At 41.3% G+C, this 22,120-nt stretch overlaps 1 protein-coding gene across 1 annotated transcript in view; it reads left to right on the plus strand.

Moving 5' to 3' along the window:
- Positions 1-18,560, plus strand: part of LOC115133282 (insulin receptor substrate 2-B-like) — a 30,509-nt gene extending 11,949 nt beyond the window's left edge. The window contains 1 exon segment of the mRNA XM_029666360.2: positions 14,193-18,560. Coding sequence (XP_029522220.2) covers positions 14,193-14,197 — 5 coding nt within the window. The 3' untranslated portion in view covers positions 14,198-18,560.
- The last annotated feature ends 3,560 nt before the right edge of the window (positions 18,561-22,120 follow it).

Here is a 22,120-nt window from a genome sequence, read left to right on the forward strand (position 1 = left end):
TTAAACTTCACTAGTGAACTCAAGACTTATAGAAAGGGAGCCGAACAGGCTCAGTAGAGATTAATTTGTTTCCAAGAACCAGAATTCATAATTATATTTTCTGTTTGACGGTTTTATGTAGGCCATTTTTACTTAGTTGGCATTGGAAGTTCTAGGCCAACGGCTGCATTGGCCATCTGAGTTCCGTGCGCTAACTGAGGTATTTTAGCCGCCAATGATCACAGTAGGCTTGTCACGATACCAAGATGTTACAAGTGATACCAGGCCAAGTATCACGATACCACGGTGCCCCCCAAACAAAACAGTGGCCTAGAGTACGGTTCGCCTCGTCCCCCAGACGCTTTTTCATGTTTGCTAAACGTTCTCCAAAAACCTGCCACTGAAATTCGCACTTCTACTTAATACAACACATTTGATTTTAACTTCACACTGTTTAGTGTATATAATACTGCATGAAATAGCAAAGGCCTACCTGTGATTTGGCTGGAGGAATGGGAGGAAAGAATATAGTGCTTTTGGAAAGTATTCAGACCCCTTCCATTTTTCGTGACGTTACAGCCTTATTCTAAAATGGATTAAATAAAAAAATATCCTCAGCAATCTACACACAATATCCCATAATGACAAAACATTTTTGCGAATGTATTAAAAATAAAAAGACAAAATACCTTATTTACATAAGTATTCAGACCCTTTGCTATGAGACTCGAAATTGAGCTCAGGTGTGCCAAGCTTGTGGCATAATACCCACGAAGACTCAAGGCTATAATCGCTGCCAAAGGTGCTTCAACAAAGTACTGAGTAAAGGGTCTGAATAAATTAAACTCAAGACCAGGGTTTCCGTTAACTGCAAATTGCCAGCTTTTGCCCCCCCCCCCCAAAAAAAAACTACGGTAGGCATGCAATCGGCACATCACCCACCACTTTACAATGTGAGCTGGAGGCCGTATGCATTTTGAGAACATAATTAATTGTTTGAAACCTGAATATTTTACTGCATATGAGTCATGTCTTGCCTTGCTTGAAAATCCGACAATAGGAAGGTGGAGGCAATTATTTTAGGAAGACTTCATCAGCAGCTTTTGAGTTTCAAGTTTGGGGAAGTATACAAATTATCATACAATTTCTACCGATCTGCGTGTCAATTATAATGTTCATATGTGCATTTTCCTGGTAGTTTGATTTCATTAATAGTTTCTGTTGCCAGCTCAATGCCAGAGTGAAAACGTGACAGGCATGCTTGCAGTTTAACAGCGAAGAAAACAACTCTAGCCTAAACTGTTAGACGAAATATGACCCATATTACCGGAAATGCCTTTTTTCTTTATCGGGTTTCGCACACATTTTATATAATTTCACAAACTATGTCACGGGCCATTTTAAACTAATCCCGGGTCACTAGTTATTGGTTTCATAACAAATAATGTTGTTCAGTCATGTTGCCTCGCTAGCTAACAACCTGGTAGCTTGACAGTAAGTTTAGGCAAATGTGATTAGCACAGCTATTTTTCAGGTCACTCCAGAGATGTTTGATCGGGTTAAAGTCTGAGCACTGGCTGGGCCACTCAAGGACATTCAGAGACTTGTCCCGAAGCCACTCCTGCGTTGTCTTGGCTGTGTGGTAAGTGTTGTTGTCCTGTTGGAAGGTGAAAATAGCTGTGCAACCCACGCTGACCTCAGACGAAGGCATGCGGCCTGCTAATTATCTATAGGCTATGTTTCAACTTGTCAATTTCAAATTACACCGACAAAAATATAAACGGAACATGTGAAGTTTTGGTCCCATGTTTGTTGAGCTGAAATAAAAGATCCCAGAAATGTTATGCACAAAAAGCTAATTTCTCTTAAGATTTTGTACAGAAATTTTTCTACATCCCTGTTCGTGAGCATTTTTGCTTTAAGATAATCCATCCACTTGACAGGTGTGGCATATCAAGACAACGATTAAACAGCATGCTAATTACACAGGTGCACCTTGTGCTGGGGACAATAAAAGGCCACTTTAAAATGTGCAGTTGTCGCACAACACAATGTCACAGATGACTCAAGTTGTGGGAGTGTGCAATTGGCATGCTGACCTGCAGGAATGTCCACCAGAGCTGTTGCCAGAGAATTGATTGTCAATTTCTCTACCATAAGCTGCCTCCAACGTCGTTTTAGATCATTTGGAAGTGCATCCAACCGGGATCACGACCGCATACCACGTGTATGGAGTTGTGTGGGCGAGTGATTTGCTGATGTCAACGTTGTGAACAGAATGCCATGTGGTGGGGTTATGGTATGGGCAGGCATTAACTATGGACAACGAACACAATTGCATTTTGTCAATGGTAATTTTGAATGCCCAGAGATACAGTGATGAGATCCTGAGGCCCATTGTTGTGCCGTTCATCCGCCACCATCACCTCATGTTTCAGCATGCTAATGCACGGCTCCATGTCGCAAGGATCTGTACACAATTCCAGGAAGCTAAAAATGTCCCAGTTCTTCTATGTCCTGCATACTCACCAGACATGCCATCCATTGAGCATGTTTGGGGTGTTCTGAATCGACGTGTACGGCAGTACGTTCCAATTCCCGCCAATATCCAGCAACTTTGCGCAGCCATTGACTAGTGAACAACATTCTACAGGCCACAATCAACAGCCTGATTAACTCTGTGAAGATGTTTGAAGTTCTATTTTTGAACATCAGGTTTGAATTGGTGTGCCTAGTTAATTAATAGAAGTATCCCCTTTTACTGCTGCGGACATTTTTTACGTTTGCGGCATTACTGAGCAGCCCAAGCGCACAAACTTTTTTCTCCCTGGCACATTTCCCCAGGTGGCCCACGCATTGACTTCACTACTACTACTAATAATTTTCATTCCTATCACAGTGCCTTATTACGTTATCATTACAGTTTCTGCATAACATGTTTGTTGATTTAAAAAAAAACTGATTTATGATGAGTTAATGCTAAGCTAATTGCCATGTTTGTTGACATCATACAATGCATTCTGGTTGTCATGTAAACGTCTGTCAGACCAAAGATATTATAACAAAACGAGGTGAAGGGATGATTCACTCGTCTTTCGGGTAAACTTCCAGGAATGATGGTAGATGACATACCCCCTTCAATATACATACTGCAAACAGACCCAACTCTTGTAACTGTTAATCTTTGGTTGATGAGAAAAGAAAAAAAAACATGGCTGCTCGCACAAACTACCTATCGTCGGATTACTTTTGATTTTTAGAAAGTGTTTTACTAAATTCTATCACTGGTGAGGTCACCCGTGTTGTGATGAATTGTAAATAGTCATTTCTAATTCATATTATGGTTTGTCAGCTGAGAGTTCGTTACGACCAATGTAGCCTACATCTCCCGGGAGGATGAGAATTGGTATGCTGTCGCTACTTCTATGGATGTCTTAGCATTGCATCCAAAAAATAAACTGCTCACGTTGAGGACAGCTTTGTAAAGAATGTGTTTGTGAAAAAATGTGTCCAGGTCTGCGTCAAACGTAACTGGACGTTCTAATCACCGGTTTGCGCACACGTCGCAGGGATCACTGTAGAATGATCCCACCCGTGTGTTCGTACGTGTCAAAGGGTTAATCACCGTTACATTATTTCACTGCACGTATTATTTACTGTTCACAACCTGCTACACTTGTGCGGAAACAAATGTAGCTTTTTAAAAATATTTTGTTTTGAGCAAGGTTTGTCTGGTTTCTCTGTTCTGTTGATGTTAATGGAGCGTGCCGGCATGCCTGAGCATTTAAATTTTTTATACATCCATTGTGAATGATAATAGTTCCTCGCAGTAGGCCTATTTAGAAAAATCTTTACAACAATCTCTCTCCTGATAATCACCAAGCCTCTGTGTGAAATAACTACTATTTTCCTTTGGGCACAAATAGTTGTCTGATAGCCCAGAATAGGCTAGACCCAGTTGTTTGATTTGAAACATTGTTGCAATAGCTCAACCTCCGTTCTATCTGTCTTGACAGGCTCAGTATAGAGATGAATGCGATTTGAAAGTACTGGATCTTATCATTTTTTACTTTTTCGGTTTTATGTATTTTTACTTAGGCTATAACTTTTATTGTCAACTATGGGCCAATGCAGCAGTAGGCCTATCTCTAGTTCCATGCACTCATTTCTTTAGCCGCCAATAGATCACGTGTATCAATGTGTCCATATGGCAGAGGCTGGTGCTCTCGCATTTAGTTAAATTGAAACTTTTAGATTTATCATTTGAATTCAGAATTTTGTAATAACCACGTGACTGATTTTGAAAATAAACTTTTTATTATTGAGATGAAACTGTTCCACGAAAATGAGCATATGGCAATCGTAACTGGCACACAGATCGGTAGAAATTGAATTGAAAAATAATTGCCTCCGCGTTTCTATGGTCAGATTTTGCCTGTAGGCTACTTTGAAGCAAGGTAAGACATGCCTCATAATATGAAGTAAAACATTGAGGTTTCAAACGATGAAGTAGGTTTTAAAATAGCAAACTGGCTCACATTGTAAAGAGGCTGCACTGATAGCCTACGGTTGCCTGCACTTGACTGGTGAATGGGAGGCGTGCTTCAAATATCAGTTGAGATATAAAAAATAGTTTTTAAACATGCACCAAACCTGTTAACATTTTAGAATTGTTGCGCGCAATGAATGGGCTTATAAAAACACATGTTTTACTCCAGCAGAGGATGCTGTGCGTGTGTGATAGTCGTTATTTATCCAATAAATAACATAAATACAGATGCCAATTTAATTCCACTAAATTATGCAAATGAACCTAATATATACTGATAAACGTGACTGTCAAATGTATTTATAATGACTGCTATTTTAATCAATTCATAAAAAGTGTTATTTTACAAAAATGTTATGCTGGTCAATTTGGCAGGCTTTAAAATATAAAAATAAATTAACCAGCTGTAATTGCCGGCTTTTGGCCAACGGAAACCCGTGTGTGTGCTGTGCTAAGTGTTTTCTCTGGGACGTTAGATGACTGACTAATAGGCCTTGCTGGAAAGTAAACGTTCCCTCCTATCCACTTAGGAGGAGGATGTGAGGTGACTAATATGAATATGGTTGAGTAATCATGTGCCTTGAGTGTAAAAATCCCCCTCAACGCCAAAACTTAGTGCTGTTTGTATGACCATAGAAGGACAGTAGAAGTTGGCTAATGCTGTTCGTAAGATCGTAGTGTGCTCACTGCGCACATATTTGTTCACTATAATTTAATTGTTCAGTGTCTCTAGTATTGCTGCACCGTATACTGAAACTTCAGTACTTTTTTGATACTAGAACATGGAACAGTTTTGTACTGGAATTTGTTACTTTTGGTACTTCTGTCAAATTTGTCTCACGTCATACAGATTGAGAGGATCCAGTCTGTCTAGTAATTTGTCTGATTCTCCTCAAGGGGACACTAGAAAGCGAGCCAGGCTACTTGCGCATGCAGTTCACACAAAGCAAGCCACTTTTGAGAGGAAAGCGAGAGGGGAGAGTGCTTCTAACGAAAACATCATACCTCCACAAAAGTAGCTCCAGAAGCAAACTATGGGAATGCTTTGCTTACAGAGCAGATGAGGGCCAGCCCACCAAAACAACTAAGAATAATGTGTTCCAAAACCATGCAGTGCAAGGGTATAGTTGCAAAATTACATTTAAAAACTATTTTACACACATTTGCATTGTAACGTTATTCTACTAGCAACTAAATTCAAATGATTTGAGTGACAATGACATTACAACCTGAAAGTAATGTGAAATGTACTCGTAACTTAGCAATGACAGCAATATATTTAGACTAAAGTTACTTCGTGTTTGGCTGGGCTTGTTTGCAGTAGCCAGCTGGCAACCCTGGGTGAAGCATTGCACCCTGGGAATCATAGTAGGCTGTGTAAAATTCATTGTATATTTATGGTGTAGACTATTACAAAGTATAAGCTTCAGAAATTAGTGTTTTTTTGTTAACTATTCATTTAATACAGTAATTGATTTAGCTATAATGAGTCATAAGTCCAATGGATGTAATTTGACCCAATATATGGCCATAGATGAGAAATTTACTTTTCTACTATGGTGGATAGTAGATTGACGTAGGCTAGTGAATTTGCGGTCTGTTACTTGTCTTGTAACCGAGTACGCAATGGCATTCCACACTGCCCTTTCCCACGTGGACAAAAGGAATACCTATGTGAGAATGCTGTTCATTGACTACAGCTCAGCGTTCAACACCATAGTGCCCACAAAGCTCATCACTAAGCGAAGGACCCTGGAACTAAACGCATCCCTCTGCAACTGGATCCTGGACTTCCTGACGGGCCGCCCCAGGTGGTAAGGGTAGGCAACAACACGTGCCACGCTGATCCTCAACACGGGGGCCCCTTAGGTGCGTGCTTAGTCCCCTCCTGTACTCCTTGTTCACCCACGACTGCTTGGCCAAGCATGACTCCAACACCATTAAGTTTGCTGACGACACAAGTGGTTGGCCTGATCAGCGACGAGACAGCCTAAGGGGGGGGGGGAGGTGAGAGACCTGGCCGTGTGGTGCCAGGACAACCACCTCTCCCTCAATGTGAGCAAGACAAAAGAGATGATTGTGGACTCCAGGAAAAGGAGTGCCGAACAGACCCCTATTAACATCGATGGGGCTGTAGTGGAATGTGTTTAGTTTTTCAAGTTCCTTGGTATCCACATCACCAACAAGCTATCATGTTCCAAATACACCAACACAGTCGTGAAGAGGGCACGTTAACATATTTTCCCCCTCAGGAGACTGAAAAGATTTGGCATGTGTCACCAGAGCCTCAAAGTTCTACAGCTACACTATCAAGAGGATCCTGACGGTTGCATCACCGCCTGGTATGGCAACTGCTCGGCATCTGACTAAGGCACTACAGAGGGTAGTGCGTACGGGCTAATACTTCACTGGTGCCAAGCTTCCTCCCATCCAGGACCTAAACTCAGCAAAAAAAGAAACGTCCTCTCACTGTCAACTGTGTTTCTTTCAGCAAACTTAACATGTAAATATTTGTATGAACATAAGGTTCAACAACTGAGACATAAACTGAACAAGTTCCACAGACGTGTGACTAACAGTAATTGAATGTGTCCCTGAACAAAGGGGGGAGTCAAAATCAAAAGTAACAGTCAGTAGCTGGTGTGGCCACCAGCTGCATTAAGTACTGCAGTGGTGGTTCTCCTCATGGACTGCACCCGATTTGCCAGTTCTTGCTGTGAGATGTTACCCCACTCTTCCACCAAGGCACCTGCATGTTCCCAGACATTTCTGGGGGGAATGGCCCTAGCCCTCACCCTCCGATCCAACAGGTCCCAGACTTGCTCAATGGGATTGAGATCCGGGCTCTTCGCTGGCCATGGCAGAACACTGACGTTTCCTTGCAGGAAATCACGCACAGAACAAGCAGTATGGCTGGTGGCATTGTCATGCTGGAGGGTCATGTCAGGATGAGCCTGCAGGAAGGGTACCACATGAGGAGGGAGGATGTCTTCCCTGTATTGCGCAGGGGGGGTGACGACAAGCTCATTCCGATGATGCTGTGACACAACGCCCCAGACCATGACAGACCCCCCCCCCCCATGTTTTTACACTGCTGTTTATTATCTATGCATAGTCACTTTTCCCCAACCCAATGTACAAACTACCATGACTAACTGGTACCCACGCACATTAACTCTGTACTGGGACCATATATAGCCTCGATACTGTTATGTCATTTTATTTTTTACATGTTTTATATTACTTTATTTAGTAAATATTTTCTTAATCAACAAGGCAGTTCAAGAAATGGAGTTAAGGGCTTGTAAGTAAGCATTTCACGGTAAGGTCTACCTACACCGGTTGTATTCTTCAAATGTGACAAATACAATTTTGTGAAATTTCACTTGCATGTTCTGTTCCTTTGAATTACCATAATCGAAATGTGATTTCTGTCATTCTGAGCACCGTTGCCGGACACCCTAATCAGGTTACACACCCACTGAATATGGGTCTGGTAAATTTCTCAAATGTACAGGTAACTGAATGTGCTGCTGGTCAGATGTCCGGCGCCACATTTTCCTGTGTGTGCTTTCCAGGATAGTGTTGTCACGAGACCAGTATCGCAATACTAGTAAGCAAATCATAAAGTGGACTGAATTTCTTGAGGAAAACGGTCCTAATGTTGGGGAAGAAACTGCCTTATGTTGTCGCCCAGAGTCACATTTAGTTTATTTTGCAAGATATAATAGCACACACTATTTTCCAAAAGTAGGCTTTAAAGGACCATATTTTTTTTTGTGTGCTTTGTTTTCTTTTTTACCAAGGGAAATCTGATATCGTAGTATCCTGATTTAGTACCCTAGAAGCACACTAGTTTATTATTTTATCTTTTTTGTATTTTTATAAATGTAACCTTTTGTGTGTGTGTGCCACCCCTCACCCATTATCTATCACCTGGCATTTGGCCATGACCACCTTGTCATGGGTGTGTCTGAGATGGAGTGACAGACCTTTAAGGACACACACACACACACAGAGATCCTTAGGCCAAGTGGAAGGATTGCACTCCCCATTTCAGAGGAGATGAGGGGGAGGCAAGGTACTGAGTGTTGGGAAGCCACATGGGCAGCCTGGTCGCTCCGACTAGACATAACATAGTACACGTTTTGTTTTTACCTGTACTATGTAACTCAAAAACGTATAATACAAATGTGTGAGAGACCGTGTTGACATGGGTGAATGGCATTACCACTAAGCCTGTTTCGACTTCCATCATTTAATTATGGCATTTATCTATTGGACTTGACCCGTTGGATGGAATTGACCTAAAGTTCTTAAACTAGAGATGGTCGGAAGAAGAGGGGGAGAAAGAAGAGCAAACGGAGTGGGAGGAAGAGAAGGAAGGGTGGTGAAGCCGAGTAATCTAATTGGTTTTCAAGTGGGATTAATTAGTCTCCAATGTAGCTAGGTTAATTCCTTCTCTTCCTCCTCCTTCCGGCATCAGCAGTCTTCTCAGGTCAATCTCGCTCCCTCTTTCACACTCTTTCTCCTTTTTCAGTCCAGCAGTCTGTCTTCTCTGCTTATCCTGGGACCGTAGTGTTGGTGGCCATTTGACCTTTTAAAAACCTTTGGTGACTGGGCTAACATTAGGTGTGTGCACGTACACACAGTACAAGTCAAACGTTTGGACACAGCTACTCATTCAAGGTTTTTCTTTTGACTATTTTCTACATTGTAGCGAAGACATCAAAACTATGAAATAACACATATGGAGTCATGTAGTAACCAAAAAAGTGTTAAACAAATGAAAATATATTTTATATTTGAGGTTCTTCAAAGTAGCCACCCTTTGCCTTGATGACAGCTTTGCACACTCTTGGCATTCTCTCAACCAGCTTCATGAGGTAGTCACCTGGAATGCATTTCAGTGAACAGAATTTTCTTCTTTAATGCGTTTTAGCCATTCAGTTGTTGTGGCAAGGTAAGGGTGGTATACAGGAGATCCTTGGCTATTGACTAATCAGGGACACTTAACCTGTAAGCTGATTGACAGTTTACCTTTTGCTGCAGATCCAAACCCAGACCTGACCAGAAAGAAAACGGGGATGGACCTACCTGAATTTGTCCACTGATTTCGCATACATTAGTCTCAAATGATGCTGATGTTCACGTTGGGCCAAATTCTAGCAAACAAGTAGCAGAGACCTGAGGACACCATCCAACCTGGAACTGAGTGAGTGAGTAGTGTTTGGTCTGATGCTATTTTGAAAGCCAAGAAGAAAAATAAAGTACATTACAATTATTTATTTTATGGGGACTGAATGCTGAGTTAAGGTTCCCAGGCTTGCAAGGACAGACCAGATACAAATTAAATTGGCACTAAGGTGTGAAGTAAAAGGTGTCGAGGCCTTTGCACCCAGCAAGTGGCAGGAGTCTTTGAAGCATCCTCTGAATCCCTCTCCTGCTGTTCAAAGACCATTCACTGACATTTTCTACAAGAAATCTGCCTCCAGAAATAAAAGCTTCTCCCAATAAAAGCTACTTGGATTCCACCAGGCGATCTGTTCACCGTCTGCCCTGGCTTGTCTCCCCGTATGGTACAGGTACCCCACCACACTCACCCCTCTCTCCTGAGCTACCGCTCGCCTCCAGCAGTCGCGCACTGTTGGTGCGAGTGACTCTGAACTTACAATGGCTAGCCCCAAGTCCTTACAGATGAAATGCATTTCATGTGCATTTTGCTATTTGCCTCATGACTCCTGCATACTTTGCAGTCAGCAAACTTTCTTTACCCAACCGTGGGACAGACTGTTCCCACACTCGGGACTCTGACTCTCTCTATTTTGGTTACAGACTTTTGACCTCCCATCCTATTCTAACCACCTCTCGCCGGCATTGTATTCATGTTACCTGATGGAATTGCTGTACAATATGATCTTGTTGCCATCTGATGCACATGCAGATGTCATAACTCAGCACTGCAGAGCTCTCCCTGTCCTCTCCCCCCAAACGATTTGATTTGCTGGTTTTAAGCGTAAAACTTTCAAATAGCTCTTTGTTGACTGTTGTTGGGTACTATCGTCCTCCATCAGAACCAGCCTGTAACCTACCTGCCCTAAGCTCTCCCCTGGCCCCTTACACTAAGTCTGAATTTCAAGTTTTCATAACAACTGGTAATCAGCCTTTTTGGATGCCGATTACATTGCAATCCACGAGGAAACTGTGTGGTGTGCTTGACCACCTGTTACGCGAGTCCGGGTCAAAAGGACCTTGTGGCTGTAAGAAGCCGAGGTAAAGTTGCTAGCTAGCATTAAACGGATCTTCTAAAAAAAAAACAAATCTTCTCAATCACTAGTTAACTACACATGGTTGATGATATTACTAGGTTAACTAGCTTGTCCTGCGTTGATTATATGCAATGTGGTGTCTGTTAATTTATCGAATCCACAGCCTACAACTTCGCCAAACAGGTGATTATTTAACAAAAGCGCATTGCTGAAAAAACACAATCTTTGCACAAATGTACCTAACCATAAACATCAATGCCTTAATCAATACACAGAATATTTTTTTTAATCTGCATATTTAGTTCATATTGCCTGCTAACATTCATTTATTTTAACTTGGGAAATTGTCACTTCTCTTGCGTTCAGTGCTAGCAGAGTCGGGGTATATGCAACAGTTTGGGCTGCTTGTCTCATTGAGCTATTTTGCCAGAATTTTACATAATTATGACATAACATTGAATGTTGTGCAATGTAACAGCAAGATTTAGATTTAGGGTTACCACTCATTCGATAAAATACGTAACGGTTCCGTATTTCACTGAAAGAATAAATGTTTTGTTGACCATATTAATGACCTAAGTTTTGTATTTCTGTGTTTATTATAATTAAGTCTATGATTTGATAGAGCAGTCTGACTGAGCGGTGGTAGGCAGCAGCAGGCTCGTAAGCATTCATCCAAACAGCACTTCACTGCGTTTGCCAGCAGCTCTTAGCAATGGTGCTGGCAATACATAACCTAAAACGATAACCTAAAACTTCTTAACTGGGAATATTGAGGAACTGGGAATATTGAACCACCAGCTTTCATATGTTCTCATGTTCTGAGCAAGGAACTTATACGTTAGCTTTTTTACATGGCACATATTGCACTTTTAATTTCTTCTCCAACACTATTTTTGCGTTATTTAAATGTTTCATTATTTATTTGAGACTAAATAGATTTGATTTACTTATTAAAGTTAAAATAAGTTAATTCAGTATTGTTGTAATTGTCATTATATATATTAAAAATAAAATAGTCTCTTTTTTGGTCCTCCAATAATCTGTATTGGTGTTGAAAAATCATAATCGGTCGACCTCTAATCCTGACTGTTATAGGCCCATTTCTATTTTGACCTGTTTATCGAAAGTGTTGGAAAAACTTGTCAATAATCAACTGACTGGCATTCTTGATTTCTAGTATTCTCTCGGGTATGCAATCTGGTTTCTGCACAGGTTATGGATGTGTCACTGCAATCTTAAAGGTCCTCGATGATATCACCATTGCCCTTGATTCTAAGCAATATTATGCTGCTATTTTTATTGACTTGGTCAAAGCTTTTGATACAGTAGACCATTCCATTCTTGTGAGTATTGGTGTCTCCTGAGGGGTCTTTGGGCTGGTTTGCTAACTGCCTCAGAGTGCAGTGTATAAAGTCAGAAAATATGCTGTCTCAGCCACTGTCTGTCACCAAGGGAGTACCCCAAGGCTCGATCCTAGGACCCACGTCTTCTCAATTTACATCAACAACAGCTAAGGCAGTAGAAAGCTCTCATCCATTTATATGCAGATGATATTCTTATACTCAGCAGGCCCCTCACTGGATTTTGTGTTAAATTCTCTACAACAAAGCTTTCTTAGTGTCCAACAAGCTTTCTCTACCCTTGAACTTATTTAGAGGTGTTCAGAACAAGGTTGTGGTTTGGTAAGAAGAATGCCCCTCTCCCCACCGTGTGATTACTACCTCCTGAGGGTTTGAGCTTGAAGTAGTCACCTCATACAAGTACTTGGGAGTATGACTAGACGGCGGTACACTGTCCTTTTCTCAGCACATATCAAAGCTGCAGGCTTAAGTTAAATCTAGACTTGGTTTCCTCTATCGTAATCGCTACTCTTTAACCCCAGCTGCCAAATTAACCCGGACCATCCTACCCATGCCAGATTAGGGACTTAATTTATAGATCGGCAGGTAATGGTGCTCTGGAGTGGCTAGATGTTATTTGCAACCAATGCACCTTATAGGACACATCACTGCACTCGATACTCTTCTGTAAACTGATCATCGCTGTATACCCGTTGCAAAACCCACTGGTTGATGCATATTTATAAAACCCTCTTAGCCTCACTCCCCCCTATCTGAGATATCTACTGCAGCCCTCATCCTCCACATACACCACCTGTTCTGCCGGTCACATTCTGTTAGAGGTCCCCAAACACACATCCCTGGGTCGTTCGTCTTTTCAGTTCGCTGCAGTTCGCGACTGGAACGAGCTGCAACAAACACTCAAACTGGAGTTTTATCTCAGCTTTATCTCTTCATTCAAAGTCTCAATCATGGACGCTCTTACTGACAGTTGTGGCTGCTTTGTGTGATGTATTGTTGTCTCTTTTATTTTTAATCCCATGCCCCCATTTTCCTTTTTGGTAGGCTGTCATTGTAAATCACAATTTGTTCTTAACTGGCTTTCCTAGTTAAAGGTTAAATTAATTCAAAGTTGAGGTAAGTAGATTTAACATGGACTTAGCATAATAAAACAGACTTAAGTATTTTTTTTGTTTGTTAAAGGAATAGTTTGGGATTTTGGCAATGAAGCTCTTTATCTACTTCCCCAGAGTCAGATGAACTCGTGGATACCATTTGTATGTCTGCTTGCAACTTAAAAAGGAAGTATGCTCTCTAGCGTTTACACTAACACTAGTTAGCAACTGTGCAATGACTGGAAGTCTATGGGAACAGCTAGCATGTAGACTTCGTCATTACTCTAATCCTAATTAGCACGGAGTTGCGAAATGACATCTTGTTTCCTTCACTGTACGCAGCGACTTACAAATGGGTGTCGACAAGTTCATCGGACTCGGCGGAAGTAGATAAGGGGTTTCATTGCCAAAGGGGGTCAGTTGAGGCTGTTGTACAGTAGTGTCCAGCAGTGGTTGGAGCCTGAGCATATTGTTATGGTCTAAGTAAACTGATGTAAAAGGATCCTTAAGACCTCTCTCCATCTGTTTCCCCCATCTCTCCTTCCCTTCCTCTCTCGCTCTTTCTGTGTCCCCATCTCCTCCCACTCCTTTCTCCATCCCCCCCTAACAGACAGATAGAAAGCGTTAGCCAGCATTCCTGTCGCTCCAGCCCGTCCACAGCTGAAGCCCTCTCTCAAAGCAACTGTATTGTGACCCAGCAGCCATTGTTATAACAGGACAAAGCCCCTATCAAAGCCCTGCTCAGGGTCAACTGGGGCCAGCCTTAAAACACGCACGCACACAGGGGGAAATATACGCACACGCTTTAGATACAGGGGATATGCACAGCCAGAGCCCATCCTAATCCACTGCCAGAATGTGTGTGGACCACGAAGGGACATGCTTCTTTACCAACTTTTTTTGCTGAAGTTAACTGATGATCTCTCTCTCTCTACAGAATGAAGCTGGATGGAGGGATCTGATCTGAGATGGGGTTTCTGTGGTGTACCCCTCTAACTAAATCCCTCCACCGCCACCCTTCGACCTCGACCCCAAGGCTGGCCCTCCGCCACCACCCTTCAACCTCGACCCCAAGGCTGGCTCACAAGGTCACGCCCCCTTTGAACCACAACACCACGAAGACGGCAGAAGATGAAGACTGAAGGCGCTCGCATTTTAGTCTTTATATATATATTATTTTTTTTTTCGTCAGTGGCTGGTTTTGAGGCTGCTCTCTCTCGTCGTTAAAGGACTTTAGATATAAAAACATTATTTCTGATCTACAGCACAAAAAGGGAGCTTCGCTCAAACATGGTATCGCTGTAAGTTAATAATAATAATAATAATAATAGCCAAATAATAATACAACTCTTAGACTGGGTTGAGACTGGTCAGTAGAGTTTACTCTAAAGTATTACTCTTATCTTAGAGTTTACTCATCTTCTCACTGAGAAACTGCTACATGTATTTAAAGCCACATAGTGCATTTGTTATCCTGACATGGTTTATTTAGTATTTTTCTATTAGCAGAAAAGGGTACTGGACTCGACGATAGTCCCAATATTTTCCATAAAAGACGCAAGTACTTTATTTCCACTCAAGGGCCTTATTAGCACAGGTCTGGCTCAGATGTATGGAGATATATACACATACACACTTTCACTTGTCTGTGTTCTTTAGGCTACAGTCAGGGCCGTAACCAAGGTTTTTGTGAGGTCTGGATTTTTTTTGAGGAGGTGGGCGTTGAAGCTCATTTACTGCATTTCTGTACAATTAAAAAAAAAGCTATTTGTAGAACAGCAAAACAAGCAAAAATGACCACCGCCATTATCACCTTGGCTGCTGTAGGTTCATTCATTCACCTCAGTCGATCTACAAACGTATATTAGCTATACAATTGTAATGTTATATCCCTGAAAGGGGGGGTGAAATAGGAGGAATGATTCAAACTGACACACAGCATCGGCGACTGTTGAGTCAGTTGTAATGATGAATTGCAGTTTTACTTCTCTTTTCTCAAATGACATAGCATTAACGTTTGTATCCCTAGGCATTACTAATCAAGCTCTGCACAAACACATCAAAGGAGCACACAGATCATATTATCACATGCACATGAATTATTAGAATATTATGATTCTGTATTAATATCCAGTGATGTAGTGGTAAAAAAAAGTGGGTAATGGGTAAACTATAAACTCCAGGGGTAAACAGTTACCAATATAAATGAAAACATATGTCATTTTTAGTGTACTGTATTGTTTGAATTTGGAATGTAATGTCGGCCTAGGCCTGTAGGGAAGATGGGCCATGTGGAGATGTTCATATTGAAACATATATTTTAAGTTCCTAACCTGTTTAAAAGATTAGTACAGATTTTCTCAGGGGGGCCCAGACTCAAGTTTGGGAACCACTCCTCTGCTTCCATTGCAGCCTGCCTCAACCTTAAACACTTGAGTGCCACATCACTGTCTGTTTCAGTAGCCTACTTTCTGTAAAGCAAAGGTATTGTGAGATCTTAACCTATTTTTGTTTTTTGCTCCTGTTGAGGTCGGCTTCGTTTAACATTAGCTTCATCCTTCTAGCTGGCCCTCGGCCTGTGCCACAAGAGGGCAAAGTTAGCCGTTTGAGAGCGTGGTGAATGTGCTGCTAAAAAGGAAAATCCGGGGAGGCAAATCCAGGGGACGCAGGCGAACATAACGAACAAACCACTGTTCCTGATTCCACTCGTTCGCAAAGAAGCTGGCGTGATTTAAAAACAGCCAGATAATAATAAAAATAATAAATAAATAATGTAAGCGTTCTGAATATTGCTTTCAGCATTGATCAAAGCTCAGATGTTGACCCATAATAGATTATTATTTTTATTAGAAAGAAAATGAGAGGTCCGGACCGCTGTGTCCTCATGCAGTTACGGCCCTGGTTACAGTGACTGACCACACACACAATGCCCCCTGTTACAGTGACTGACCACACACACACACGATGCCCCCTGTTGCAGTGACTGACCACACACACGATGCCCCCTGTTGCAGTGACTGACCACACACACGATGCCCCCTGTTGCAGTGACTCCACTAATCCACCAGTAAGTGTGCTGGGTGACACACAGGGCTGGGGTGACGTTAGGGGTTCCCCCCAAGGTGCAACATACACCCACCTCTGCCAGCCCCTAACTTCCCTGGTTACGCACCGCTGGACCCCTCCCATTGCCAAGCATGTAGGCTGGCTGTAGTGAGGGAGAGATCGCAGGGGAGTGAGCGTCTATTCTCAGCCTAAACTGGGATCCACAAGAACCAGTTCAGAGAGGTTTTCAGGATATGACAGTAAGGCACAAGTAAGGTCAAATACGTTGTCTAATATGTTGCTTGGAATCCGTGCGCCATTTAACAGAGGAGTGATCAATTTACCATCCTAACTGAAAGACTGCTGTAGGTTTTCCTCTTTCATTTTCTTTCATTTCAGTATTTTGACTCGTGTGCCATGCCTTTAAAAAAATATATATATATCCCTATCCCTAAAAATAAATGTACCCTCCTGTCTCCCTTCTGAAAGGCTGGAAGCAGTGAGTTCTGCTAGAGTACTGTTGTGTATTTTTCTGTGCAATCTGTCAGCCTTTTATATAGTTAACCCTCTCTATGGGTGTAAGTGGGAGGAATGGGGGGGCAGAGGGAGATGATGTTAGTGGCACTATCGATTGCGTGACTGGAGTGTTCATTTTATTCCCTCGCTTCCTTCCCCCTCTTTCCCTTCCCTCTTTTTCTAGATCCCTTAGTCATTTGATATGATGACTGAACCAAAATGTCAGTGAGAAGAAAAGAAAATAGCTTGATGCTTGTTAGGAAAGGGGCGGGGGATTAGAAGGGCTCAAAAGTATCATGGTACGTCTTGTCGGTGTGTTAACTAATGTATGAAGATGATTATGATGATGATGATGATATATTTGTTGGTACAGAATAATGGACTGGAAAAGGTTGACACTCACCGAGAAAAAAAAAACTACTTTCAACAACCCGTCAGATCCCATTTGGTACAACCAATGTCTTATATGGTACTGTTGCGGTGCACAGAACTTACTGTATGTTATGGAAAATGAACCGTTACTGTACCTACCCAAGGCTGAAACCATAGAACTTAGAATCCTCATCATTCTAATTCTGTGGTTGGAACACATTTTAAAGGCTGTACTGTGATTTAAAAAAAAAAATAATGTTTTGGTTATGCTGCAGCGCTGTTCAGCTTTGAACAATCCAAAAACTTTATTTGGCAAGACTTTCTGTGATTTTAAGAAGTCTTACTTAATCAATTAAATAAATAAAAAATAGGCTTGATTATCGATACTCATATCAGCCTTGTTCAGTTCTGTACTATTTGGTGGATGATGGTTCTACTTTGTTCTGTTGATATATTATAGGCCAATATGGTCGGGTCCCACACTTCTTACTCTCGATGGATTGGACATGCATTCTCAGTAGTGTGCTACTAGTGTGCATACTAAGGAGTATGCTAGTGTGGATGTTGGAACGGAGCCGTAGAGTTTTGAGTAAACAATAATAACAAACCCTTTTTAGGAAATAATGGGGGAAATTCTAATAACTACATAATATATTACAGAGGAACTACACGGTACTGCATAAATAAATGTGCAACAGTATTTTTATTTTTGTTTATCTACTTCATAGAAAGAGCAGAAGTTAAATATCCATAGTTTTTTGGGTGTTGTGTTGATACTTTTGATTGAACACTTAAAGATGGGGGTTTAAAATCATTTTTAAGCTAAACGGAGACGGTGGGATAAACTTGTTTTCAAGAGTATGACGATGTAGACACTTAGCAGTTTTGTAAAAAAAAACAGAAAAATAAAAAATAACCTCTGCCTGATGTTTTTGTAACTTACTATTTTATTTGCTGCTGTGTAGTATTACAAAATAACCCGTTTGAATGCTGTTGATCTGATGGCAACCATGACGATGTCATTTTCATTGCTACCTGTGTTTTCTTTCAGAATTGAATGGCATTGTCATTTAAGCTTTATGGAACAGACAGTTCTTACGGTGGAGGTGTTAATCCTCATATGTGCATTATATTTCTCTGCAACGTATGTCCTTAAGGGGGGAAAAGGTGTTAAAACAACAAAAAAGAGAAATTATTTAAATATGATAGTATTTTTTTCATGTTAATTGCGCCTCTTTTTTTTCTTTTTCTCTCACTTCAGGGGAGATGGGGTGAAGTCCTAGTGGAGGAATTTGGAGCATAGTGTTTATATTTATCCAACTTTTTTGCTTTCAATAGAGCTATTGCAATAAAAGTGTTAATGTACATCTTACCACCTCAACTGTCACTTATTATTTGTGTGTGTATTAGTAAGCCTCTTCTGAGCCAGAATGGCCCGTGGGGCTAGAGTTTATCTACTGTTTCTGGAGTGTAAGCGGAGTTGATGTACAGTGAAGGCTGCTGAGGAGGATGGCTCATAATGGCTGGAATGGTATCAAACACGGTTTCCATGTGGTTGATACCATTCAATTGACTCCATTCCAACCATTTACTAGGTGTCACCCTCCCCTCAGCAGCCTCCACTGACACACAGTCCCCTGTCCAGGGGGTATGGTGTGTACTACATGTCATAAGTTGACTCTTTGGCCAATGCACAGTGACTCTGCTTCAAAAGGTCTATACCCAGAATGCAACTGGCCAACAACAGCCACTGACTGATAGTTGGACCACCTCTCTAAAATAAAATGTTGACCTTCTAACAGTTGAGGGCTCGAGTTACCTTTTGGCTCAAACAACTTATACCAGTGTTTTATCAACTGTTCCGTTTAGTTGTCTACTATGATCAAAAGCGGACCCTGACAGCAGTGGAATTCGAACCCACGCCCCCAAAGAGATTGGAGCGCCTTTAGACCACTTGGCCTCACTATCACCTAACCTGTCACACAACTTTGTTTGTTTTGGCAATCCCATGATATCAAGTCTAGATCTACTGAACTTGTAACCGTTGTGCACATTTCACACTAAATATCTATGTGCCATTTCTGAAAAGACTGCATGTACAAATATATTGAGATTCTTTTTGCCAAACCTTCCCACACAAAGCCCTAACCTGCAAGGAGAGTAACCTAAAGAGTCCCTGCAGCCAGCTGGTTTTGACAACACAATTGCACCTAACCAAAAAGAGAACTACTTGACACATTGAAAAAAATAAAAATCTCATACAGCAAAATACTTGAAATAATTAATTGATTGACCACTAACGTGGGTCCAATTAAATGAGAGCTGGGCCATTGTAGCCCTGTAGGGTACTTCGCAAGTAGGAAACCATTACAGTCAGAAAAGGTGATCATGGAAATGAAATAGGAAGTATAAGCTTATTTCGAACCATTTTAGAATGCAAACATGTTTATCTTCGCTCTTCTCACTATCGGCAAATGATTGCATCTTATATTTACTTTATTTTTATGAATACGTGTGCACAAAATACTCAGCATGGTCTCATACAAAGCTTAAATTCTTGTTAATCTAACTGCACTGTCCAATTTACAGTAACTATTACAGTGAAAGAATTCCATGCTATTGTTTGAGGAGAGTGCATAATTTAGAACATGAATGTTATTAATTAACATATTAGGCACATTTGGGCAGTCTTGATACATGTTTAAAATACATGCAATGGTTCATTGGATCAGTCTGAAACTGCATATACACTGCTGCCATCTAGTGGACAACATCTATATTGCATTTCAAAAATAATACAAAAGAATGGTTGTTTTTTTCTTTGTATTATCTTTTACCAGATCTATTGTTATATTCTACTACATTCCTTTTCACATTTCCATGAACATCAAAGTGTTTCCTTTCAAATGATACCAAGAATATGCATATCCTTGCTTCAGGGCCTGAGCTACAGGCAGTTAGATTTGGGTATGTCATTTTAGGCAAAAATAGAAAAAAAAGGGGTGGATCCTTAAGAGGTTGGCAACAACAAAAGGAGAGTGGGTGTATAATGTGAACATCTAGTAACCAAAAGGTTGTGTGTTCGAATCTCATGATGGACAACTTCAGCATTTTAGAAAATACTTTTTGGCTACTTTGCAACTACTTAGCATGTTAGGTTAAGTGGTTAAGGTTACCTAACTCAACCTTCATCCCTCACTGCTAGCCTAGCTAACATTAGCCACAACAAATTGGAATTCGTAACGTATATGTACTGCAAATTCATAATATATTGTACGAATTGCAATTCGGAACATAAACGGTTTGCTATTTGTAACATATAAGAAATGTATGTTGGACATCCACAAATTAATGCATACCATACAAAACGTAACATAACATACTAAATGGAGTGTACAGATTCATAGGAAATGCTCTGAGACCAGGTTGAAATACTAGGCTATTTGCCTGCTTGCAATGCAATACTTCAACCACTAGAAACTGCGTATGAATGGTCTGAAGTTTGCGGGAAGTTAAGCACATTCTCACTTCACGTTCATTTTTTGAAATAAGTCGCACCCATGTTCTGGGGTATATTTTGTACATATGCAACGTTTATAAATGAGGCCCCAGCGCCTGTGTCCACAAAGCAGCTGAGTAGGAGTGTGAATCTACGATCTGTCTATACAATCTTATTCATAATGATCTAAAATTCAAAACTGATGCTAGACAGCTAAACACATTCTAATTGGTACTAACACTGTTTTCAGACGGAGAACAGTAGTAGTGGGATACTGTTTTTGTTTCTCTCTGTCTCTGTCTGTGAATAATTCCCTTTAATTGTTGTTGTTCTCAAACTAACCCAGTGTTAGTCCCAAATTCCACCTCAGAGACAGAGAGAGTCTCCTGACTGTCAAAACAAGTTAAGTTCACATAACGTACAGTTATGAATGGAACTATGGTTCCCTGGAGATGAGGTATAACATACTATGGGGTCTCAGCGTCCAATCCTATTCGCCTGAAGCAAACTGAAATCAAGCCCAACGGGCCAATGGAGGCCGGGCCCACCCTCGGAAGCCCCGCCTTCCTAGATACAATACCAGGGCTGGCATCTATTTCCTCAATTCAGTACCGCTCTTCAGCGAACCCATGCACCCTGGCGGTGCATAGCCAAAATATGTCATGCCTCATTCCCTCCTTCAGGGAACAGTAGTTTTATTCATAACTGTACATTTCAGTCGGTCACTCGGTATAACATACTATGGGGACATACAATCACGCCCCGAGTCGGCTCAGAGGGTACCAAACTAGCAGGATCACGGCAGCTCAAGCACACACAGGTTCCACCGTGTTGTGTTGTGTTCATCATTGATTGTCTAGTATAGCATCCATGATTCGTGTCATCGGTTGGACAGTATTTAGTTTGTTTTTTCATTGGAAATGACTAGGTGATTTGGTGGTTCTATTTCCGTTGTATTTGAGATGCTACTCGTTGAGATAAACGTCCGCTTCAACTGAGAACAAGTGTTTTTGAAAGTATTTCTGCAATATCCCTTCCTCCACCGGAGCAGTTCTTGCCTCATGCGGGCAAACCAACAATCCCATGGGACAGATGGAGGTTGTCGTTTGAGAAGTACATGCTAGCTACCAGACTGGATGTAGTTAGCCCTGAGAGAAAAATGGCCATTCTTCACTGTCTTGGCGCCGAGAGCCTGCACATTTTCCAAATGCTTGGGGAATCACACACATGATGCAGCTGTTGAACTTTTGGATGGACATTTCACAAAGAGATATTTTCGGCATCGCTCACGGGGAGTGGGTGAGTCAGTGGCCGAGTATGTCAGCGATCGTAAAGGGCTAGCACAGTCATGTCAGTTTGGTTATCTTTGAGATTAAATGATCAGGGACCAGTTAATTGAAAGAACCTCAAGTTCATTCGTGCGGGAAAGGCTT

The sequence above is a fragment of the Oncorhynchus nerka genome, linkage group LG8 (genome assembly GCF_034236695.1).
Source record: "Oncorhynchus nerka isolate Pitt River linkage group LG8, Oner_Uvic_2.0, whole genome shotgun sequence".
Classification (NCBI taxonomy): Eukaryota; Metazoa; Chordata; class Actinopteri; order Salmoniformes; family Salmonidae; genus Oncorhynchus; species Oncorhynchus nerka.